Source organism: Hypanus sabinus, chromosome 4 (genome assembly GCF_030144855.1).
Source record: "Hypanus sabinus isolate sHypSab1 chromosome 4, sHypSab1.hap1, whole genome shotgun sequence".
NCBI classification, from domain to species: Eukaryota; Metazoa; Chordata; class Chondrichthyes; order Myliobatiformes; family Dasyatidae; genus Hypanus; species Hypanus sabinus.
In genome coordinates, this window is record NC_082709.1 from 73,206,185 (window position 1) to 73,232,529 (window position 26,345).

At 45.5% G+C, this 26,345-nt stretch overlaps 1 protein-coding gene across 5 annotated transcripts in view; it reads right to left on the reverse strand.

The window, feature by feature from the left end:
- The window catches only part of LOC132392876 (mitogen-activated protein kinase kinase kinase 13-like), a 188,058-nt gene that overhangs the window by 26,493 nt on the left and 135,220 nt on the right, over positions 1-26,345 (reverse strand). For all 5 annotated transcript variants that reach the window (XM_059967385.1, XM_059967384.1, XM_059967386.1 and 2 more), the window contains 6 exons: positions 20,836-20,994; positions 19,261-19,419; positions 18,111-18,219; positions 16,768-16,877; positions 16,041-16,157; positions 6,478-6,615 (listed from right to left, as the gene is read on the reverse strand). In XM_059967385.1, coding sequence (XP_059823368.1) covers positions 6,478-6,615; positions 16,041-16,157; positions 16,768-16,877; positions 18,111-18,219; positions 19,261-19,419; positions 20,836-20,994 — 792 coding nt within the window. The remainder of the gene's footprint in view (positions 1-6,477; positions 6,616-16,040; positions 16,158-16,767; positions 16,878-18,110; positions 18,220-19,260; positions 19,420-20,835; positions 20,995-26,345) is intronic.

Here is a 26,345-nt window from a genome sequence, read left to right on the forward strand (position 1 = left end):
CTCACTGTAGGAAACATCCTCTCTACATCCACTCTATCTATGTCCTCTGGTCCTGGACTCCTCACTGTAGGAATCATCCTCTCCACATCCACTCTATCTGTGTCCTCTGGTCCTAGACTCCTCACTGTAGGAATCATCCTCTCCACATCCACTCTATCTGTGTCCTCTGGTCCTAGACTCCCCCACTATAGGAAACATTCTTCCCACATCCACTTTTATCTGTGTCCTTTGGTCCTAGACTCCCCCACTATAGGAAACATCCTCCCCAGATCCACTCTATCTGTGTCCTCTGGTCCTAGACTCCCCCACTATAGGAAACATCCTCTCTACATCCACTCTATCTGTGTCCTCTGGTCCTAGACCCCCCCACTATAGGAAACATCCTCTCTACATCCACTCTATCTGTGTCCTCTGGTCCTAGACCCCACACTATAGGAAACATCCACTCCACATCCACTCTATCTGTGTCCTCTGGTCCTAGACCCCACACTATAGGAAACATCCACTCCACATCCACTCTATCTGTGTCCTCTGGTCCTAGACCCCCCCCCCCCCCACTATAGGAGACATTCTCCCCACATCCACTCTATCTGTGTCCTCTGGTCCTAGACTCCTCACTGTAGGAAACATCCTCCCCACATCCACTCTATCTGTGCCCTCTGGTCCTAGACTCCCCCACTATAGGAAACATCCTCCCCACATCCACTCTATCTGTGTCCTCTGGTCCTAGACTCCTCACTGTAGGAATCATCCTCTCCACATCCACTCTATCTGTGTCCTCTGATCCTAGACTCCCCCACTATAGGAAACATCCTTCCCACATCCACTCTTATCTGTGTCCTCTGGTCCTAGACTCCCCCACTATAGGAAACATTCTCCCCACATCCACTCTATCTGTGTCCTTTGGTCCTAGACTCCTCAATGTAGGAATCATCCTCTCCACATCCACTCTATCTGTGTCCTCTGGTCCTAGACTCCCCCACTATAGGAAACATCCTCCCCAGATCCACTCTATCTGTGTCCTCTGGTCCTAGACTCCCCCACTATAGGAAACATTCTCCCCACATCCACTCTATCTGTGTCCTCTGGTCCTGGACTCCTCACTGTAGGAATCATCCTCTCCACATCCACTCTATCTGTGTCCTCTGGTCCTAGACTCCCCCACTATAGGAAACATCCTCCCCAGATCCACTCTATCTGTGTCCTCTGGTCCTAGACTCCCCCACTATAGGAAACATCCTCCCCAGATCCACTCTATCTGTGTCCTCTGGTCCTAGACTCCCCCACTATAGGAAACATCCTCTCTACATCCACTCTATCTGTGTCCTCTGGTCCTGGACTCCCCCACAATAGGAAACATTCTCCCCACATCCACTCTATCTGTGGTCCTAGACTCCTCACTGTAGGAAACATCCTCTCTACATCCACTCTATCTATGTCCTCTGGTCCTGGACTCCTCACTGTAGGAATCATCCTCTCCACATCCACTCTATCTGTGTCCTCTGGTCCTAGACTCCTCACTGTAGGAATCATCCTCTCCACATCCACTCTATCTGTGTCCTCTGGTCCTAGACTCCCCCACTATAGGAAACATTCTTCCCACATCCACTTTTATCTGTGTCCTTTGGTCCTTGACTCCCCCACTATAGGAAACATCCTCCCCAGATCCACTCTATCTGTGTCCTCTGGTCCTAGACTCCCCCACTATAGGAAACATCCTCTCTACATCCACTCTATCTGTGTCCTCTGGTCCTAGACCCCCCCACTATAGGAAACATCCTCTCTACATCCACTCTATCTGTGTCCTCTGGTCCTAGACCCCACACTATAGGAAACATCCACTCCACATCCACTCTATCTGTGTCCTCTGGTCCTAGACCCCACACTATAGGAAACATCCACTCCACATCCACTCTATCTGTGTCCTCTGGTCCTAGACCCCCCCCCACTATAGGAGACATTCTCCCCACATCCACTCTATCTGTGTCCTCTGGTCCTAGACTCCTCACTGTAGGAAACATCCTCTCCACATCCACTCTATCTGTGTCCTCTGGTCCTAGACTCCCCCACTATAGGAGACATTCTCCCCACATCCACTCTATCTGTGTCCTCTGGTCCTAGACTCCTCACTGTAGGAAACATCCTCCCCACATCCACTCTATCTGTGCCCTCTGGTCCTAGACTCCCCCACTATAGGAAACATCCTCCCCACATCCACTCTATCTGTGTCCTCTGGTCCTAGACTCCTCACTGTAGGAATCATCCTCTCCACATCCACTCTATCTGTGTCCTCTGATCCTAGACTCCCCCACTATAGGAAACATCCTCCCCACATCCACTCTTATCTGTGTCCTCTGGTCCTAGACTCCCCCACTATAGGAAACATTCTCCCCACATCCACTCTATCTGTGTCCTCTGGTCCTAGACTCCTCAATGTAGGAATCATCCTCTCCACATCCACTCTATCTGTGTCCTCTGGTCCTAGACTCCCCCACTATAGGAAACATCCTCCCCAGATCCACTCTATCTGTGTCCTCTGGTCCTAGACTCCCCCACTATAGGAAACATTCTCCCCACATCCACTCTATCTGTGTCCTCTGGTCCTGGACTCCTCACTGTAGGAATCATCCTCTCCACATCCACTCTATCTGTGTCCTCTGGTCCTAGACTCCCCCACTATAGGAAACATCCTCCCCAGATCCACTCTATCTGTGTCCTCTGGTCCTAGACCCCCCCACTATAGGAAACATCCTCTCTACATCCACTCTATCTGTGTCCTCTGGTCCTAGACTCCCCCACTATAGGAAACATCCTCTCCACATCCACTCTATCTGTGTCCTCTGGTCCTAGACCCCCCCCACTATAGGAAACATCCTCTCTACATCCACTCTATCTGTGTCCTCTGGTCCTGGACTCCCCCACTATAGGAAACATCCTCCCCAGATCCACTCTATCTGTGTCCTCTGCTCCTAGACTCCCCCACTATAGGAAACATCCTCTCTATCTAGGCCTTTCAATATTCAATGTTTGTGTTTCAATGGGATCCCCCCCCCCCCCCATTCTTCCATATTCCAGAAAGTACGGGACTAGAGCCATCAAACGTTGCTCATATGCTAACCCTTTCATTCCTGGGATCATTGATATGAACCTCATCTGGACCGTCTCCAATGCCAGCACATCCTTTCTTAGACAAGGAGCCCAAAACTGCACACAAGTGTGGTCTGACTGTTGATGACGATAGATACTTTATTGATCCCAAAGGAAATTACAGTGTCACAGTAGCATTACAAGTGCACAGATATAAATATTAGAAGAGAAGTAAGAAAGAATCAAAAATAAGTTGCCTCAATAGTCTAGCAGGCGGGGGCTGTCACTTCCCCGGCTATAGGTCGACTCTTATTGAGCTTAATGGCCGAGGGTAAGAATGACTTCATATAGCTCTCTTTGGAGCAGTGCAGTTGTCTTAGTCCATTATCAAAACTGCTCCTCTGCTCAGCCAAGGTGGCATGGAGAGGGTGAGAAACATTGTCTGGAATTGCCAGGATTTTCCGTAGGGTCCTTTTTTCTACCACAGCCTCCAGCGTGTCCAGGTTGACTCCTATAACAGAGCCAGACTTTTTAATCAATTTATTGAGTCTGTTGGCATCACCCATCTTGATGCCATTGCCCCAGCACACCATTGTACTGGTGACAACAGACTGGTAGAACATGTGAAGGAGAGGCCTGGATACTCCAAAGGACCTCGGTCTCCTCAGGAAGTAGAGGCCACTCTGGCCCTTGTACACAGCCTCTGCATTGGTGCTCCACTCAAGTCTGTCATCCAGGTGCACTCCCAGGTATTTGTATGTCCTCACCATCAATACTAACAGGGAGCAGTGCAGGCTTAGTCTTCCTAAAGTCCATCATCATCTCCTTTGTCTTACTGATGCTGAGCTGCAGATGATTCAGCTTGCACCATTTGACAAAGTCATCCACCAGAGCCTGTATTCATCCTCCCGTCTTCCCTTTATACACCCAACTATTGCTGAATCTTCAGAGAATTTCTGCAGATGACATGACTCAGTGTCGTATCTGAAGGCCAGGAAGGGAAACTATTCTGTCCCCTGTGGGGCCCTAGTACTGCCTGACACACAGCTCTTGCAACGTCTCAGTGTTACATCCTTGCCTTTATAATTCTATCCTCTTGAAATTAATGCTAACATTGCATTTGCCTTCCTCACCACTGACACAAGTGAAAATTTGAACCACACAGTATGTTTGGGGGGGTGGGGCAACCATCATCAGAAACTCAGAGGAGGTTACAGTAGCGAATCAAAGGCTAAGTGGCCTTTCCGTCTAGTTAGTCTGACTCCAAGCGGCACTGAGTTAGATTCTCAGCACCCAGTCAGGCTGTGAAATGACAGGGCAGTCTGACCACCAGATAACAGAATAATTAGGCTGTAATGCTTTTTAATTTCAACAGCCCTCAGGATATGTGGCATCTAACAGCGACCTTCATGGTCAGGATGAAGGGAATCTTATGGGATTGGTGAGAATAATGAACCGAAGTAGAATGTCAGAGTGGGAAATTACACAGAATGGTAGGGAGTATTGTACAACAGAGGTATCTTGGTCTACAGGAAGGATGTGGAAGCTTTGAAGAGGGCACGCAGAAGTGGTTGCTGCTTGGATTAGAGGATATGAGCTATAAGGAGAGATTGGACAAACTCAAGATTATTTCCCCTAGAGCAGGCGTTCCCAACCTGGGGTCCATGGACCCCTTGCTTAATGATACTGGTCCAAGATAGAGAACCTGCGCTGTAGAGCACCAGAGGCTGAGAAGGAACCCAATAGAAAATGCTAAACACGAGGAAATCTGCAGCTGCTGGAAATTCAAACACACAAAATGCTGGTGGAACGCAGCAGGCCAGGCAGCATCTACAAGGAGAAGCGCTGTCGACGTTTTGGGCAGAGACCCTTCGTCAGAAAATGCTAAAATTATGAGAAGAATAAATAGGATAGAAAAATGTTATTTTCCCAGGGTAGAAATGGGCAGCGGTTTAACGTGAGAAGGGGAAAGTTCAAGTGAATTGAGCAAGGCGAGATTTTTCTCCCCCTCTGAGAATGGTCAATGCCTGGAAACGGGTGCCGGGGGGGAGGTGGTGGAAGCAGATAAAATAGGGTGTTTAAAGTATGTTGGACAGATACATGAATGTGCAGGGAACGGAGGGGTATTTCCTATAGTGGGAGAGTCATCTCTGGAGGTCAAATCATTGGGTATATTTAAAATGGAGGTTGACAGGTTCTTGATAGGCAAGGGTGGCAGAGATTACGGGCAGCAGGCGGGTGAGATTAATAAATCAGCCATGATGGATTGGTGGCACAGATTCAATGGGCCATATGGCCAATTCTGCTCCTCTATTTTATAGTGTTATGATATGGATCATGTGCAAGCAGAAAGGTTTAGTTAGACCAGTATCATGACTAGCAGAGACATAGAGAACTGGACGGACTGTTCCAGTGCTGTACTGTTCTAAGTTCTATGTCAGCCCTTCATGCCAAAGACAAGCAGGAATTCTCATTGTTTCCATCTGGTTTCAAGTTACCTTGAACATTCTGTCACATAAAACACAGGGCTAATTCTAGCACTGCCCATTGTCTGCTGGGCAATCAACAAGGAACAGTGACCAGTCAAACTCCTGCAGGGCGAGTGGGCAGAGCAGAGAACCACTGTGTTCTGACAGCTGCTATGAGTTTGGTACACGGGGTTTGTCGGCCTACAACAGATCAACCGGGAGACCGCCCTGGTGGACTTGACAGGGCGGCAACGGGTTTCTGCAGATGCTGGAAATCTTGAGCAACACACACACTGGAGGAACCCAGCAGGTCAGGCAGCATCGAGCGGAATAAACAGTCAATGTTTCAGGTTGACATCTTCATCAGGATGGGGAGGGAATCCAGAATAATAATTTGGGGGGAGGGGAAGGAGTCCAAGCAGAAAAAGTGATAGGCAAAACCAGGTGAGTAGAAAGCTGGGTGACTGGTGAATGAAGTAAGAAGCTGGGAGGTGATAGGTTGAAGAGGTAAAGGGCTGAAGAAGGATGAATCTGATAGGAGAGGACAATTGACTATGGGTGAAAAGGGAGGAGGAGGGGAACCAAAGTGAGGCAATTACCAAGTGAGGAGAAGTGAGAGAGGAAAGAGAATGGAGAATGGAAAAAGAGAAAAAGAGGTGGGGGGAGCAAATTACCAGAAGTTGGAGAGATTGATGTTCATGCCATCAAATTGACCCTTTCCTGATGGAGTGTCTTGGTCCAAAATGGTGACCTCCATTAAAGCTGCCTGACTTGCCGAGTTCTTCCAGTATTTTTTCTAATGGGTGTCAGTAATGTGCTCGCAGCTGTGCTGAAGAACAGGATTAATGACAACAGTACCTCCCGACACTGTCTCAGCCCCGTGGCTGTCCCACTGAACAGCCTCATCCAATGGCTCACTCACCGTTTCCCCTGGGCTCCAGGCTTGTGGTTTGATGCCTTCTTCTTGATCAGCTTCTCGACAGCATTAGTGCGAATTATGGGCCTGACCAGGTGCCGCTTGTATGTCCCAGGGTACTTCTTCTCCACAGCTTGCTCGCGTCTGCGGGGCAACAAAAGATTTCTAGGGTCTTCCGAAAGAGGAAACCAGATTACCCAGGGGGGAGACAAGCAGAACATACAAACTCCTGACAGCGGAGGGAATCAAACCCCGAGCTTCCAATGGAAGTGGTAGATGCCGGTTCAATCGTTACATTTCAAAGTTTAAATAGGTACTTGGATGAGGGAGGTATGGACATGCAGGGAGAGAGGACTAGGCAGAAGACCAGGCCAGCAGGGACTGGATGGGTGGAAAGGCCTGTTTCTATGCTGTTGTGCTCTGTGAAACCTACATGGAGTAGATTATGATGAAGTCACCTACCTGGTTCCAAGATGAGGGACAGTCAGGTTGAAAGGATGCGGGGGTGGGGGGGAGATGAGGATAACCATGTTTTTGGATAAATAACATAGGAAAGGGCAAGAGGTTCTTTATACGTTTTGTAACTCCAAAATATAAAACTAATTTAAATAAAACAGGGCGCCGGCAATGCGCAACTTACTTTCATTTGTACTTTAAGTGAGCCATGCACGTATGATGTGGCAGTGTGATGACGTAAGCCATTCACATATTTTACATATAACTCCTCATGAATTATTTAAAATTATTTAAACTAACAAGAATGTTTAATCAAACAATATAGTTTTAATTTTACTCACATATTACTGAAATACTAAATGCACAACACTGCTTAGCTATAAACTCCCAACTCTCTATTTCATGTTTATAATACTATATAATTCAACTACTATATGAACTTTAAATTGTCACATACAAGCCTGAAGATTTGATCGCTGTGGGAGTATTTCTTACTCTTGTGGGATAATGTTTTTCCTGACCGGGTGGGAGGGAGTCACTCTGCTTGGCAGGTGAGACATGTTGCTGAGAAATAATCTCAGCTTCTGGGGCCTCCTCCATGCTGGTTGTTGTAGGTGACTCTGGGACTGCAGGAAGAGGTTCTGACACCTTCCTTCTCCTTTCTCCCAGATGCTACATCAACATTTCCATGATTAGTTGTCCTCTTGAATTTGTTCTTGTACTTTTGTCCTCCAAGAAACAGAGCCCCTTTCTGCATGTTAGTGGAACACCCTTCTGTGGATTGAAAATGGACACTAGTTGTTGATGATCAGTAACGAGAGTAAACACTCTCCCATACATGTGTTGGGATATGGTTGGAACGTTCTACACCCCAAACCAGACTCGAGGCCCCTCTGTCAATCTGTGCCTAATTTTTTTCTGCAGTGGTAAGGGAACATGATTCAAATGCTAAGGTGTTCACTCGTAACATGTGACATGACTACACCTATACCATAAAGTGAGGCATCACTGGCAAGTTTCACTGGACGATGTGGATCAGAATGTGTGAGCACAATGACTCATGTCACCATTTCCTTTGCCTTTTGGGAAGACATCACACTGTGTTGTCCATTGTCATTTCTTCCCAATCTGCAGAAATGAGTTCAAGGGGTGGAGCACAGTAGCCAGGTTTGGCAGGAGCCTTTTACAGTAATTGACAAATCCTAAAATGGACCACAGCTGTGACAAGTCCATTGGCCTTGGGGCATCCACCACTGCTTGACTTTTCTCAGCACACTTGCGTAATCCTTGTGCATCAATGGTGTGTCCACAGCAAGTGATGCTTGGTTTAAAGAATTCACACTTGTTGCATCACGCTCTAAGCCCATAATCTTCTAACCTTTGTAACACTGTCTGGATATTTTGGAGATGTTCCTTGTCATCCTTACTGGTAACGATGTCATCTAGGTAACACTGAGTGCCTGGATAACCGTGCAGCATCTGGTATACAGCTTTCTGCCAGAGTGTGGGTGCAGGTGCCATTCCACAGGTAGGCTTATTATAGCAATAAAGGATACTATGAGTGAATAAACTCTTCTTGGGCTTCCAGCTAGGCACAGGTATTGATTTTAACTGACGTTTTGATGACAAACCCTGCCATCTTCATTGGAGATGATGCCTGAGCACATCTAGTCTGGCAGTATTTACACCCCCGTCATCTCGCCCTACTGATTCAATTAGGTTTCCGCTGTAAACAAGGTGTAAGCAAAACTGGCACTCGCTGATCATTGGCTCTTTCATTTGCTTTAAAATACAGATCAATTTGCTCAGCAAATATATTCCTGTTATCTCTCGCACAATCGAACGTGCCTATCATTCCAATGATATTTATTTCTAACTTTATTTCTTTTTAAAAAAAATTATCACCCACTACTCACTGTTTATGAACCCATGAATTTGTCCATTTTCTGCCTTTTTGTTTAGACTTGACCATGTCTATCCCAAAGAGGCACATGCTGTGCTTTTATATAAAAACTCAAACGTTTGCTTGCTTCAACAGGTAGGTGGTCATCTTAGGTTTATTTAAAACTTCCTTGTCACCACTGATATGTTTCATAACTCCAAAAGATAAAACTAATTGAAAGGAAACATGGAGCTGAAAATATGTGCGATGTTTCATTTTTACTTTAAGTGAGGCACACATGTATGACGTGGTGGCGTGATGACGTTTGCCATTCACGTACTTTTACATATAACCTGTAAAGAGTTATTTAAACAACAAAGAATGCTTAATCAAACAATATATTTACAATACTTCTGAAATATTAAACGCACAACAGTTCTGATCACCAGATTTTTAGATATTAAGGTTATTAGATTAGCACAGGGAAGTGGTACTGTGGTAACAGACCAGCCTTTTAAGGGCTTTCACAGGCCCTGGGTAGTATTGTAAAACCTACGAATATGAGTACATGGTTTTGTCATTAAAGTACTCATCGGAGAGGAATTGTGGAGAGGCCCTGGAGCGAGGGGCTGTGATGGCTTTCATGCTTCCTACAACATCTTAATCCTCCTTGCTAAATCCTGAAAGCCCCATACAACTGGAGAATAACTGATTCTGCCAGTAGGAGAAGAGATTCTGAGCACGGTTTAACACAAGTCATCAGACCAAATAATTAAAGTGACTCTGCTGTTATGAAGGTACCACAGCTATGAGGGGCCGAAGGAGCGGGAGCAGCCCCCTCCTTCCGGAGAATCGCAAGATCGCTATTAATTCGGGTCTCGGAAGTGAGAGACAATGCAACGGTTTTGGCCATTGTTCTTAGAGACACCTGTGTGACGTGCATGTCCCTGCTACGTGACAGCTACCATGGATATGAACACCCTCGGGCAATGTGGGGGTGGAGATTGCATCACCCTACTTTGATGGACAGCTACAACTCTGCAAGTAAAGATAAAAGCGGACTGCAGGAGGCGGTACCCCAGCGATGCACCCGAAGGACACCCTCGCTCAGTGCTCCCGTGGCTGGAAGCCACTCAACGCCATGTGCGCTCCTAAATCCTTTGCTTGGGGAGTGGGTGGCTGATAATACCAAGAAGGACTTCGAACTAACAACGGGGAAACAACGCTCCCCTGATTTAACGGAGTGGCTTCATAAAGACCCGGGCAAGTTTTCCATTTTTTTTTTACCGATCCCTCTAAGACACGTGAAACCCAGCGATTCCCCGAAAGGCTAAAGTCTGCAGGCTTCTGAGTGACTTTTATATTTCCAACGGACAATATATTATCCCCTAGACAACAGTCGAGATTATTTCTTAATGATGATTATTACTATACCCGCACTTTAGATTGAGTATTGATGACGTGCATTATCTGAATGTTTGTATTAACCTTTTGTGCCCCTTTATAAATAAAAACGTTTGAAAGTAGTGACATCAGACTTCAACGGACCTCTCTATCTTTGCTGGTAAGTTATCCAGTTACAGGATACGTAACACTGCTAAGTGACAACACTCTTCAAAGACAAATAGATGAAATATCTGAGAATGTGGAAGAATCACTGTGCAACATTCTTGGGGCAACAGAATTTGCTCTGCAGTTAGATGAGTCAACCTTGCCAGGCAACAAGCCTTTGCTTCATAAAAGATGAAAGCATGGTTCAAGAGTTGTTACTTGCAAGGGGACTAGAAACAGATACAAAAGGGAATTCAACATTTCAGGTTGTTGAGCAATTTTTGCAATGAGAAAGACATTGCGCTCACCAACGTTCTTGCCTGTGAAACAGACGACCCGACACTATCTTGGGTTATTACTTTCTTGAAGAAAAGCTGTACCTAACATTCACTGTGTAATTCAGACAACATCTTGTCAGAAAAATATAAATGCACAAACTACTAAATACTGTTATCACAGCAGCAAATAAAATCAAGTCCCATACTCTCAATTCTCGACCATTTGAAGAGTTTGTATGAGAATGATGAACAGTTTGAAAGCTCGCAGTTGCACACAGATGCCTTTCAAAAGGAAACTGCCCGAGATACTTCTATGCACTTTTTGAAACAGATATTAGGCATGACATTGCTTATTTGTCAGAATTATTCACAAAGCTTAATGAAATCAATCTTCAATTGCAAGGAAATTATGTGAATCTTATCAAAATCAAATCAGTTGACTCCACATTTCTGTCCACGTTAACCCTATTTAAGTGCAACATTGGTCGTTGCAACCTTTCCCAATTTCTGAGCCACTCTTAGTAAGAAAAATAAAGATTACCAGATGATGATCTTCAAGTACACTGTGCCCACCTGGGTGGGCTGATAAAGACATGTCAGAGATTTTGCAGGATCTTCTCTTCAATCAAATTCCAGATTGGGAAATAAATCCGCCCCTGATTATTGTAATGAGGAATTAACAGGAAGAATGGAGGAAGAGCTGATCTCACCACAAAGTGACTGAGCCGAAGCCAAGGTACAAAAAAAAAATCAAGACTTTTGGTTGCAGAAGGAAATCTCTGAACACTACCTAGCACAGTGGAAAGAAGTCAGTCGTCCTGTATTGCCTTTACAACATAATGTGTAGGGGAACAGTGTTTCAGTGCAGTTGCCAAACCTCTTTGAAAGCACAAGGCAGCCTACAAATTACTGAAGATGGGGATCTGAGACCCCTTCTCAGTGACATTCAGCCTGATGTGAGACGATAGTACCGTGCAACCATCTCATTGAGAGGTGCGAAAGCAATGAGGTGAATAGTTAGATAATTAATGTACGTTTTAAAATTGCTGATGACAATTGTTTTTAACTGTAATTAAATAAATTAATAATCTTATTTGCAGCTCTGAATAGACTTGAATAATTTTTGCAATTGTTTGTCACTGCTTTGAATTTGTAGTCCCTATTTTCTTTCACTGTGCATGGTTAATCAAAATTCTTTACAGTTTTTGATGTAATGACCAGAAAGGGAGAGGGGGTGCTCAGGATGTGGTCTGGGAGCCAAGGGGGCAGTAACCCAAAAATGTTTGGGGACCGCTGGTTTGGAGGAATATTGGCCAAACATGGGCAAATGGGACTGGCTTAGATGGGAATTTTGGTTGAAGAAGAAGATTAAAAGATTAGCTTTATTTGTCACATTTACACCGAAACATACAATGAGATGTGTTGTTTGTATCAACTCAAATCGACAAGGATTGTGCCGGTCAGCTTGAAAATGCCGTGGAGCTGCCAGTGCATACCCAAAACTTCCTAACCCTCACTGTGCAGGCTTGGGAATGTGGGAGGAAATCCAGTGCACCTGGACGAAGCCCACAGGGTCAGCGAGAACATACAGTAAGAGCTGGAATTGAACTCTGATTGGTGATTGCTGGCGCTGTACAACAATATGCCAATCACTCCACTGCTGTGCCCAAACATGGTACAGGTAGGTAACGTAGTCAGCACAGGACTATTTCTGTGCTGTATGAAACCATGATCTTCCAATTACCTTCCAGCTTACTTCAATAAACCTTTCCTTCTTTTTCCCTCCAATCTGTAAGATATTACACAGTCATGCTTCGCCCGGTCATTCTGTAAGAAAACCCTTGCTCAGCCTGAATATGGAAACGCTCATACAATTAACCAATATGACTTCGAATCGCATCACTGGTCTGGAGGGGCCACGGCACAGGGCTGGAAAATGTTACAGAGGGCTGCAAACTCAACCAGCTCCAACATGGGCCTCCCCAGGGTCCTGGATGTCTTCAGAAAGTGATGCTTCAAAAAGGTGGTATCCATTTTTGAGGACCCTCATCACCCTGGACATGCCCTCTTCTGATTACTACAATAAGAGAAGAGGTACAGGAACCACAAACACACTCAATGTTTTAGGATCAGCTTCTTCCCCTCTGCCATCAGAACTCTGAGCAGACAATGAACTAAACCGTGAACATTATTTCACTGTCTTTGTTCTCTTTCAACACTTATTTATATATACACATATAATAGTGCATAAATACTTATATACCTCTGTACATATATAAAATACTATTTTACACAAGAGATTCTGTAGATGGTGGAAATTCAGATTAACACACACAAAATGCTGGAAAGACTCAGCAAGTCAGGCAGCATCTATGGAGAGGAATAAACAGCTGGCATTTCAGGCCGAGACCTGGTAAAGGTTCTGCTGAATGGTCTCGGTCTGAAATGTCGACTATTTATTCCTCTCTATAGATGCTGCCTGACGTACTGAGTTTCTCAGCGTTCTGTGAATGTTTTACACTATCTCAGAACTAGTGACAATAATAATACACCGATTTACCAGTTTGACTGCACTCACTGCTGCCACTGTGTCGCCCCACCTCTCCACCCCCCAATACGCTTTGTCAATATGTTTAGATCTGTAATTATCAGGTAGGAAGTGGTTCACTCTGCAGCTACTCCGCATATGATAACTGGGCCCTGGAACAGAGAAATACAAGGCGGTGCAGGCAGTAACAACCCTGGTGCTGCCCGATTACTGGCGAAGGATTCTACACTCAGGAGGAAAGTGGGACGACACAGAGAAATGTGAACCCAGCCTGGCTGGATCCGGATACAGAAACCCTGGTTCGACCCCACTTGGAGTACTGGTCGCCTCATTACAGGAAGGGTACGGAAGCTTCAGAGGGTGCAGAGGAGATTTACCAGGATGCTGCCTGGACTAGAGGGCGCGTCTCCTCAGATTGAGCGAGCTAGGGCCTTTGTCTTTGGAGCGAAGGAGGATGAGAAGTGACTTGATAGAGGCGAACAAGATGAAAGAAGATACAGAGTTTTTCCAAGGGCAAAAATAGCTAATACAAGGGGACATAATTGAAAGGTGACTGGAGGAAAGTACTGGGGGATGTCAGAAGTATGCCATTTTTTATACAAACACAGAGTGTGGTGGGTGTGTGGAATGCCCTGCCAGGGCTGGTGGTAGAGGCAGATATATTAGGAGATTTTTAAAAAACTCTTGGATAGATACCTGGATGATAGAAAAAAGGAGGGAAGGGTTAGAATGATCTTAGAGCAGGTTAAAGGGTTGGCACAAAACTGTGGCTGCAAAGGGCCTGTGCTGAGCTATAACGTTCTACATTTTATGTTAAACCGGACAGTGGAACAGCAGCAAGAAAGACAAATGACCGAACAAGGCAACCGAAAGCACAGACTGGAATGAGTGGAGATACAGATGACCAGACCCCATTGCTGGGCGCTGCAGAAAGAGGGACACTTGCAAAGCGGGTGAACAAAGGCAGGTCTGATCGGGGGCAGGAAGGGAATTCATCACAGGAATGAAGACGCTCTTAGATTTGAGGCATTAAGACCACGAGCCAATGCAGATCATTGCAGCATAAGGAGAGGACCCCTGGCCCACAAGCATGGTCATACGATCATAAGCCATTCAGCCTATTGAGCCTACCCGCCATTCCATCGAGGCCGATTTATTTTCCCGATTCTCCTGTAACCTTTAAGTCAAGAACCTATCAACCTCTGCTTGAAATATATCCAATAGACTTGGCCTCTACACCTGTCTGTGGCAATGAGCTCCACAGACTCACCAACCTCTGAATAAAGTTGATGCCAAATTAAACTAATCCCTTCTGCCTGCACATGATCCATATCTCTGAATATTGATGTGTCTGTCCAATACCACTGTCATACCTCCTTCCACCACCCCTCCCATTCCAGACACCCACCACCCTCTGTGTAAAAAAAAACTTCCCTTGCCCATCTCCACTAAACTTATTCTCTCTCACCTTACAGCAGTTCCTTTAGTATTTTACAGTTCTATCCTGGCTCTTGCTTGTCGACCCTATTTATGCCTAAGAACTGTATAAACTTCACTCAGGTATGTATGTACTTGGGGACAGAGTGCACCAACAAGCAACTCCCAATTTACGCCTGATCACCGGACAATTCACAATGACCAATTAACCTACCAACCGGCAGTTCTTTGGAAACCGGAGGATCTGAAGAAAACCCACGCATTCCACGGGGAGGATATACCGGCACCTTAATGCTGTCGGGATTGAGCTCAAAAACTCCGATACCCTCCCCCTGCCTCCGCTGCTGCAGGGGAATCAGTACAACCTCTCTTTATAGCTCACGCCCTCTAATGCAGGCAGCGTCCTGTTAGACACTTCTGCGCTCTCTCCATAGCCACTGCATCCTTTCTGTAATGGGGGGGGGGGGGGAACAGAATTGATTACAATTCTCCAACCAGAGCCTCACCAAAGTTTTATCTTGCTCCGGCAGGGCCTCCTGACTCTCATACTCAGTGCTCCCACCAATGCAGACAGAATTGCTGAATCCACACAAAACGCTGGTGCCACTCAGCAGGTGAGGCAACATCCATGGAGAGGAATTAGTAAACTAGTTTACTAACTAATAGTAGAGGGAACAGTAGAATTCATGTTTTAGACTATCGGCCCGGGGTCAGTGTGATTATGTTGTTGTTAGTGCAGAGATAATAAAGTGAGAGCTTTGATTAATTAAGAATTGCGTAGTGAGTTGCCTAACCTAGATCTCACGATACTAATCAACACTTTCCTTACCTAGTCTGTTAAGCGCAGCTGGAAGGTAATATACAGATCAACTCCAGCCTCAACTTATGCCCTGTGAAGCACTTAGCCAATCAAAGCCTAGGGGACTGAGCAACGCCGATAAAAGGGTAGGGGGAGTCCAGGATCAGACGGCATAGCCACAGAATAGAGGAACGTCCCTTTAGAACAGAGATGAGGAGGAATTTCTTTCACCAAAAGGAGGTTTCATTGCCAGAAAAGTCACTGGATATATTTAAAATGGAGGTTGATAAGTTATTGATTAGTAAGGGCATCAGAGGTTATGGGGTTGACAGGGATAATAAATCATCCATGATGAAATAGCAGAGCAAGTTAACAGGTCAAATGGCCTAATTCTGCTCCATGTCTTATGGTCAAAAATGCTCAGAGTTCTACCCTGTTTATTTATTTATGTAATTCGGAGCAATTTGTATGATACCATAGCTGCAAAACAACAGATTTCATGCCATCAGGCCAGTGGTAATGGGATCTGACCCAAAGAGAACCCCTGCCCCACGCTCCCAGATGCTGAAGTGCCTTGTCGCATGCTACCTCAGGTTACACAGTTACTTTTGTACCTACTTGATGAGTTCCTTCTCTCTGATCTCCAGTTGCAACATGATGGCGCTGAGTTCCATATAGAGATTGTTGGCTCGTTCCAGCTTCCTCTCGTAATGCTCTCTGATGTCGAGGGCATGCCTGGAACAGAAATAAGCAGCAGAGATGTCACTTGGCAGCTCACTCTACTATTTCAGAAAGTGCGTTCCATCAGTGCTCAAGGACATGGCAGCCCTTCCCTCTAGTAGCAACCACGAGGCAAGTTTCCAGCTTCAGCTCAGGGATGGAGAGGAGGGCTGGACTGTGCCCATCTGGTCCTCACAGTGTGCTTCTCCCTGAATGGAGGGTCAGGCCTTCAACTACCGGATGGGCTGAGCTAGGATCATAAAGGAGATTTCCAGCTATTTCTTCAGGCCTGAGGTGGAGGTGAGAGTAAAAGAGAAAACTATGCAATGCCTTCTCATTCATAGTCAATGGTTTCCAGACTGTTCTATTGCTCTTCCTACACATCATTAGGACCGTTGCCACGCATGAGGCCCCCTGGGGTGGTATACTACAACAATAATCGAGGGGTTCCCCCACCCCCAACCCAGCCCCTTGGCTAATGTGGTAAGATACCACAATAAACTCTTGTAGTAAGCAAGAGTTAGACAACCCATGGACGTTCCAGCTTCTCAGCCCAGAGTGATATGAATGGTTACGATTACAGCAGCACTTCTTGGTAAAGAGATCAACCCAGCACCCAGCATACCTCAGCTCCTCCCTCCTCCGTCTGATCAATTCTTCATCTAACCGGTGGATGCACGTTCCTTCACTCTTTATCTTTTCAAAGTGCTTCTTCACCTCTTCCCTCCATTCAGCCTGCAAGCAGAGATCATTTGCTTTACTGGCGGGGGTTTCCCACTGGGACAAGGTTCACCACCGCATGCAGCTCGTGCCCACGCACAAAGACGACTGTTGCTCCACACCAAACCTTGATTGACGGTGGAGGTTCCATGAACAGACCCAATCTTCAGCGCCAGTGTGGTCCCACTCATGGCAGGAGTCACTGGGTTGGGACTGAGCAGGAACGTTGGCTCTCTCTCTCTCCAGTTCAGGAGCCTTAATTACAAGAGGTCCCCATGGTTCAGCTTGACAGCCCACAGACAGCACCTTTCTGAGACACATTCAGTTTACAGGTGTCCCCCGTTTTTCGAACGTTCGCTTTACGACAGCTCGCTGTTATGAAAGACCTAAATTAGTACCTGTTTTTGCTAACTGGAAGATTTTCGCTATTATGAGATAAAGACGCCCGCTTTATACGTGTGTTTACCCCGAGAAAGATTACCATGACTGTGAAGCCTTGTGCGGGCAGTTGTGTGCGCATGTGTGTACGTACTGATTTTTTCCCTCCAAATCGACTTTGGCTCGCTGTCTTCCCGATTTTGATAAGTGAAACTACACCATACATACAATATTTCTACTTCATATAAGCTGTGTATATTTATCATATCATTCCTGCTTTTACTATATGTTAGTGTTATTTTAGGTTTTATGTGTTATTTGGTAGGTTATTTTTTGGGTCTGGGAACGCTCAAAAATTTTCCCATATAAACTAATGGTAATTGCTTCTTTGCTTTACGACATTTTGGCTTACAAATGGTTTCACAGGAACGCTCTACCTTCAGATAGCGGGGTAAACCTGTACTGCGGGCCTGGTCTTAAGTTTCTTCATAAGCTCCCTCGCTCCCCTCCAATAGCTACGGGAGTTGCACCAGCCAATATCGAAGCTTTAGGGATTCTATTGATGTTGAGATTTACACACGGCAAAGGCAAGTGCATGGTTCAGCTCCCACTTCCCCAAATTCACATTAATACCCACCCCAGGGGGTCTTCAATGCTGGTTTCTGATACCTACATATGTCCAGCTGTCTTCACACAAATTATAGACGAGGCAAATAAATCTAATGGCTAAATTCAACCAGTTTGACTGACTGCACCTGGGCCTACTGCTTTGTTGCCAAGGGCAACAGACCTTATTCAACAGAGCATAGACTGGGAAACGCTGTGAATCGGGACTCTCTTGGAGTGTCTCAGCCCGTCTCCGTGAGTTACCTGGGATTTGAAGTAGGTCTCCTGAGGGGTTCCAAGCACATCAGCAGATGCGATGTCCAGGTGGAGGAGGATCTGTCGGAAGGATGGCCGGTTGCGAGGTTTACTGTGCCTGAAGAAGAGAGCAGTTGCAGGTCAGAAGGTCATCTGCACCCACCACTGGCCCAACGCCATATGCATTAGCTCCATTGGGCTGGTACCACATGGTGGGCCGAAGGGCCTGTTCCCATGCTGTAACTGTTCTACGTCAGTTGGATTCTATCTCAGCCCTTCTGCGGCTACAGTTTTCCAATCATCCCCAGGGCGCCAAGCAAACACGCAGCCTTCGGAAAGTCAAGGGACATGGTATTCACCGAGGCCAGGAGGCCGACTAAAACCCAACTGACCTGTGGATGTGCCTACAGGAGAGATAGGGACATCAGGGGAGAGCTGCAGAGACACACACAAGGGGTGGGGGTAGGGAAGGAAAGAGGGAAGAGAGAGCTGGGGAAGGGAGGCAGAGAGTTGTGGGGGGAGGCAGAGTGCTGGGGGGAAGGCAGAGAGAGATATATCTGTAAGAAGCTAGGACACCTTTGACAGTCTCCAAGCATACAAGAGTGGTGGTTCAGCTCCGTTCATGCCTCTGGTTGTTAACGGATGCAATTTGCAGACCTCCTGTAGGCTCCACTCTTTGCCACCAGAGGGCAGTAGAATACAGTATACCCAGGTCACACGGGGGAGAGGAGAGTCACCTGTTGCATTCTCCTCTCTGTCTGTCCCCACTGCGCAGTTGGCCAATCACTTGTCACCCGGGCATCAAAAACATCAAACACTGGGTGAAATGTGTCATTTGTGACAATAACCAACACAGTCCGAGATTCTGCTGGGGGCAGCCCGCAAGTGCGGCCTCACTTCTAGCGCCAACATACCCTGTCTACAACTCACTCACCCTAAACCATACCTCTTCGGAACATGGGAGGAAACCGGAGCTCCCAGAGGGAACCCGTGTGTTAACAGGGAGAACGTACAAACTCTGTACAGCCAGTGACGGGAATTGAGCCCTGATTTGTGATCGCTGCTGCTGTAATGTGCTATACTACCCCTCGCGGTACCGTGCCGCCCCACATAGTAGGTAACCTCACGTAGCTGCAGAACCTCCATCACTCCTCCTCACCAGGTTTGTTTCATGAGGATCTTGAAGCCGTCAGGACACGTGGAAGGGACAGGCAGGTGCAGGCTGTTGCTGCCCACACCCCAGATGATGGCCGAAGAATCCACATCCTTGTAGGGCACCTCCCCGGTCAGTAGCTCCCATAGCACCACACCGAACGACCTGTGCCAAAGAGGGGGCAAACACAAGACGCAGGTCAAATTCAAAGCCTCGTCAAACGAATTGCTTAGCTGTGTCTGAGCAAGCAAAGGCCAGCAACAAGCCTATGCAGACCACAGCCACCAGGGGGCAGCTCAGTAACAGCCAGGCAATTCATTGTCCAGAGGTGACTTTCAATCCAGCTCCAATTATTCCTCTTTTCCTTCATCCATCTCTTTACCTATCTACCTATCTTTCTATTTATTTATTATTGTAATTTATAATATTTTTATTCACCCTGCACTGCACTGCCGGCACCAAACAGCAAATTTCATGACATTTGTCAGTGATAATTAAACTGATTCTGATTTCACCCACTGCAGTAATGTAGGACCAGCCTCCCATGAAATGGACAACTCACCCTTCCTCATTGGCGCCTAACCACATCGCACACGGCAACAATTCTCACTGTATTCAAATCTTCACGGAGCAAGAGGAAATTTTATCTTATGTCTGTGGTCTTTCATTCTCGACCCAGAACCAGGTGAGGTAAGCAGAACTAAGAGGACCGTGCGGAGGCAAACCTTTCTCCTTAATGTCCATGTCCATGGTCGGGTGGCATAAGGAAGATCTGTGGCTGTAAACTGGAATGAACACCCTGAGGAGGTGCTGGAGGGAAAGACTCACATCATTCACAACACGTTTACAGAAGCATTTGAAATGTCAAGGCTAATTAAAGACTAAGGGTCAAATATTGGAAATTGGTTAATATAAACAGGTAAACAGGTAACAAAGGACCAGCATAGAAACAAAGGGTTGTAGGGCCTGCTTCATACCTTGTCTGATTGTCTGTGTTTGCTCACATTGCCTTTGGACAATTCAAAAGCACGCACCACCAGGCTCAAGGGCAGCTTCTGCTGTTAGAATAAAGACGGACCTCACAATCATGGCCCCTGCACCTGGTTTTCTCTGTAAATGGAACACTATTCTTCATTTTCCTGTTGCTTTTCTCTTATATTTCCTCCATGTACTTATCTTTGAAAGGATTTGAAAGGGGCTTGTGAAGTTTATCACTGTATCTTGGAATATACTATGACAATTACAAGCCAATTCCAGTTCCAACTTCGATCACACTGCCCCTCAAAATAAGCTCTACTGAAGCAAACTTTTTATTTTCAATTCTTTCTGGAAATTAAGAGCTAAACATCTGTTAGTGGCTGTGAAAGCCAAGTCATTGGGAATACTTAAAGTAGAGGTTGATAGGTTCTTGATTAGTTAAGGTGTCAAAGGTTATGAGGAGAGAGAATAGGGTTGAGAGGGATAATAAATCAGCCACAATGGAATAGAATGACAGCAGACTCGATGGGCTGAATGATCTCAATCTGCTCCTTTGTCTTGTGGTATTATTGAGAAGTTACACCACCACAACACACAGCTTACCAAATGTCCACCTTCTCCGACACAGGCTCGTTGCGAATCACCTCAGGGGCCATCCAGGCTACAGTGCCAGCGAAGGACATCTTGGTGCTCTTATCACTCAGCTCCTTGGAGGTGCCGAAGTCCGAGATCTTCACAGCGTCGTCGTGGGTAACCAGCACACTGAAACACAAGGCAGGATCCAACTCGATATCAGGGCCCCAGTTGTGCTTAAAGGTCAATGGGCCTGGGCCTGTTGAGAGACCCCTTCCAGACCACCCCTCCTTCTCTAAAACAAGGCATCTTTTGCAGAGATCACTGGCACCTGGTCATGTGGATTAGGGTGCCAGGACACAGCTATCTAATATTAGGGACCAGAGGGCAGTGCTCACACAAACAGTGATTCAACACATACCTAGTCTTTCCTTCATTAGAACTTGTAACACTTGCATTATGTATACGTTCTTGTAGTTTTTATAAACCGCCTAAATGTCAGTCTGCATGACTACTTTTGTTAAGGAGGTGCTTAGGTATATTGTTATGTATGCAGGCGTATTTCTATCCAAGTCAAAGCAAATTTATTATCAAAGTATGTATATGTCACCATATAGGACCCTGAGATTCATTTTCTTGCAGGTATTTACAGGAAAATAAAGAAATGCAGTAGAATTTATGAAAAACTATACACAAGCAAACTGACAACCACTTTGCAAAAGAAAACAAGTTGTACAAATAAAAACTGAGAATTGTAGAGTCCATGAAAGCGAGCCTATCAGTTCAGTTAGGTGAGTGAAGTTATCCACACTAATTCAAAAGTCTGATGGTTGTAGGATAATAACTGTTCCTGAACTTGCTAGTGCGGACTCGTGTACCTCCTTCCTGATGGAGAACAGGGGATGGACTAGATTTTGGAGGTCCTTGATGATGGACACTGCTTTCTTATGACAGCTCTCCTTGCAGATGTGGTCGATGGTGGGGAAGGCTTTGCCTGTGATGGACTGGGCTGCGTCACCACTATAAATCTGGTTTAATATTACTGGCATATGCCATGAAATCTGTTGTTTTGTGGCAGCAGTACATTGCAATACATAATAATAAAAAATATTAATGACAATAAATATAAATTTTAAATTAATAACTAGTGCAAAAAGAGAGCAAGGAATTGAGGTAGTGTTCATGGGCTCATCGTCCACTCAGAGATCTGATGGTGGAGGAGAAGAAGCTGTTCCTGAAACACTGAACGTGTGTCTTGGGTCTCCTGCCCCTTCTCTCAGATGGTAGCACAGAGCCGAGGGTACACCCTGAGTGAATGGGAGTCCTAACGATGGAGGTCGCCTTTGAAGGTGAATTGTAAATAATATACAGTACAATTGCTTTGTGTAGTTCTGTGATCACAGACATTTTTCATGTGCGTGTAAATGCACACGTTTACTAGGATTTGTATATTTATTTATATATGTGGAGTGTGCACATACATTTACTGGAGTACTGAAGGGGATGAGGCTGGTCATTTAAAACGGAGGTGTGTAGAGATCTCTTCCCTCAGAGGGTAGTGAATCTCTGGAATTCTCTGAACTCCAAGGGAGGTGGAGGGCAGATCATTTTGTGTAATTACGATTAAGCTAGGCAAGTACTTGAAGCAGCATCTATTGGAGAATAAAGTTGCATTGTCTGCTGTGTAACCAAAACTATGTATCCAACCTATTAGCCAGAATGTAATCTCTGTATTGTCTCTGTACTATTGAACACATCAATGCCTTGAGAATGTAGCTAACAGTGAAAGTAAGCAATGTAGAGATAACGGTGGTAGACGGGATTGTGGAGTGGTGTGATGGTATGGGGACCAGTCAAAGCCGGAAAGGGGGACAGGTGTTCCAGGGAGTAGACTAGAGCAAGTCTGGGCTACTGAGCAGAAATATTGGTGGCAAACGGAGAAGCTAATGTGCTGGTGATAAGCGTTGCAAGCGGATAGGGTAAGCTAATGTAACTGAGATAGGAGACGGGGTACGCTAATGTAACTGAGATAGGAGACGGGGTATGCTAATGTAACTGAGATAGGAGATGGGGTACGCTAATGTAGCTGAGATAGGAGACGGGGTATGCTAATGTAACTGAGATAGGAGATGGGGTAAGCTAATGTAACTGAGATAGGAGACGGGGCACGCTAATGTAACTGAGATAGGAGATGGGGTAAGCTAATGTAACTGAGATAGGAGACGGGGCACGCTAATGTAACTGAGATAGGAAACGGGGTATGCTAATGTAACTGAGATAGGAGACGGGGTACGCTAATGTAACTGAGATAGGAGACGGGGTACGCTAATGTAACTGAGATAGGAGACGGGGCACGCTAATGTAACTGAGATAGGAAACGGGGTATGCTAATGTAACTGAGATAGGAGACGGGGTACGCTAATGTAACTGAGATAGGAGACGGGGTACGCTAATGTAACTGAGATAGGAGACGGGGCACGCTAATGTAACTGAGATAGGAAACGGGGTATGCTAATGTAACTGAGATAGGAGATGGGGTATGCTAATGTAACTGAGATAGGAGACGGGGTAAGCTAATGTAACTGAGATAGGAGACGGGGCACGCTAATGTAACTGAGATAGGAGACGGGGTAAGCTAATGTAACTGAGATAGGAGACGGGGTAAGCTAATGTAACTGAGATAGGAGACGGGGTAAGCTAATGTAACTGAGATAGGAGACGGGGTACGCTAATGTAACTGAGATAGGAGACGGGGCACGCTAATGTAACTGAGATAGGAAACGGGGTATGCTAATGTAACTGAGATAGGAGATGGGGTATGCTAATGTAACTGAGATAGGAGACGGGGTAAGCTAATGTAACTGAGATAGGAGACGGGGCACGCTAATGTAACTGAGATAGGAGACGGGGTAAGCTAATGTAACTGAGATAGGAGACGGGGTAAGCTAATGTAACTGAGATAGGAGACGGGGTAAGCTAATGTAACTGAGATAGGAGATGGGGTACGCTAATGTAGCTGAGATAGGAGACGGGGTATGCTAATGTAGCTGAGATAGGAGACGGGGCATGCTAATATAACTGAGATAGGAGACGGGGTACGCTAATGTAACTGAGATAGGAGACGGGGCACAATAATATAACTGAGATAGGAGACGGGGTAAGCTAATGTAACTGAGATAGGAGACGGGGCACGCTAATGTAACTGGGATAGGAGACGGGGCACGCTAATGTAACTGAGATAGGAGACGGGGTACGCTAATGTAACTGAGATAGGAGACGGGGCACGCTAATGTAACTGAGATAGGAGACGGGGTAAGCTAATGTAACTGAGATAGGAGATGGGGTACGCTAATGTAACTGAGATAGGAGACGGGGCACGCTAATGTAACTGAGATAGGAGACGGGGTACGCTAATGTAACTGAGATAGGAGACGGGGTACACTAATGTAACTGAGATAGGAGACGGGGCACGCTAATGTAACTGAGATAGGAGACGGGGCACGCTAATGTAACTGAGATAGGAGACGGGGCACAATAATATAACTGAGATAGGAGACGGGGTAAGCTAATGTAACTGAGATAGGAGATGGGGTACGCTAATGTAACTGAGATAGGAGACGGGGCACAATAATATAACTGAGATAGGAGACGGGGTAAGCTAATGTAACTGAGATAGGAGATGGGGTACGCTAATGTAACTGAGATAGGAGACGGGGTACGCTAATGCGACTAACATAAGAAATTACTATAAAGAATACTGTGAATTAGGCTCGATGGACAATTAGTGACACGCTCATTAATTGTCTCAGCTTTTGTTTGCAAATAAAGGCTTAAACTTCTCGAAGAATCTTCTGCGTCTCCTGGTTACTTCAAGGAACGACGGACACATCCATCACCAAGGACCCACACCATCCAGACCACTCTCTCTTCTCGCTGCTGCCATCGGGAAGGAGGGACAGCAGCCTCAGATCCCACACCATCAGATTCAGTAACAGTTATTACCCTACAACCAGCAGGCTCCTGAGCCAGTGTGGACAGGTCTCTCACCCCATCACTGAAATGACCCCACCACCTACGGACTCACTTTCAAGGACTCTGTAACTCATGTTTCCAGTATTATACAGTTAGTTATCGTAGTTATTGTTTGTATTTGCACAATGTATCTTCTTTTGCACACTGGTTGTTTGTCAGTCTTTGTGCGTAGTTTTTCAATGATTCTATTGCACTCCCTTGTTCTGTGAATGCCTGCCAGAAAATGAATATGTATATATTGACATTGATAATAAATTTCATTTGAACTTTGAAAGATTGAGGAATTCATGGTAATGGGGAACTAGAGCAGAAGAAGAGTTGGAAGCAGCACAGATCAGCCACAATTGTACTGAACGGTTTGGTGGGTTGAGGGGCTCTTATTTTTCTTGTGTTTTTGTGTTCTCATGCATATTTTTACATGTAGATAAGCTTATTTTTGTTTGCATGTACGTTGTTTACTTCAAGATTGTTTACTGTCATTCTTCAGTACACAAGTGTAAAAGAGAATGAAGTGTTTGTTACTCCTGATCTGAAGCAGCATAAAAAAAAACATGAACACAATAAATATCAATATAAAAACACTGCTATGAAACACAAGGGGTGTGTGTGTGTGTGTGTGTGTGTGTGTGTGTGTGCGCGCGCGTGCGTGCGTGCGTGCGTGTGTTAGACAACTCAGAACTTTCTGCTCACTGCAGCTTCAGGTTTGGAGATGCCCGAAACAGCCAGCAGTAAAGATGAAATGATCACAACTTCAACAAGTTAGGAACTATGAAGTATTTGAAGGTATCGATCATCTTAAATGTTACAATGAGAACGAAGGTTTGGAGGAGTGTGCTGTATGAAGGTCATTGTGTACACTGGATGAATTCCCTCATGAATAACCACTAAGAACTAACATAGTTTCATAGTACTATTGGTAGTAATCTAATCTGTATTTCACATAAATACATCATTTATTATTTAGCTTGTGTTTTTATACCTTTTTAATTATTTCTATGAAACTTCAGCTAATTGGGCCAGTCAGTTAATTATACAGGTCCAGATCTCTCCGCAGGCTCCACCGCTCCAGAAACAAGTTAGCCCAGCCTTCCTTACAACATGTGCCCTCTAATCCAGGCAGCATCCTGGTAAACCTCTTCTGCATCCTCAACAAAGCCTCGACCTCCCTCCCATAACAGGGTGACCAGAAATGAATGCAATACTCCAGATGTGGCCTAACTAGAGTTTTATAAAGATGCAACATAACTTCTTGACTCTTTAACTCGGTTTCTTGGCTAATAAGGCTCATATCCCTTTTTAAACCACCCTACCAACCTGCAAAATCACTTTTAGGGACTTGAACACAAGACCCATCTGCACATCATCTAACTGTTAGGGATTTTACCTGTAATAGTGTACTGTTCCTTTACCTTAGATCTCCCAAAGTACAACACTTCACATTTAGCCGAGTTAATCTCCATCAGCCAGTTCTCCACCCATATCTACAATTAATCGATATTCCAGACATC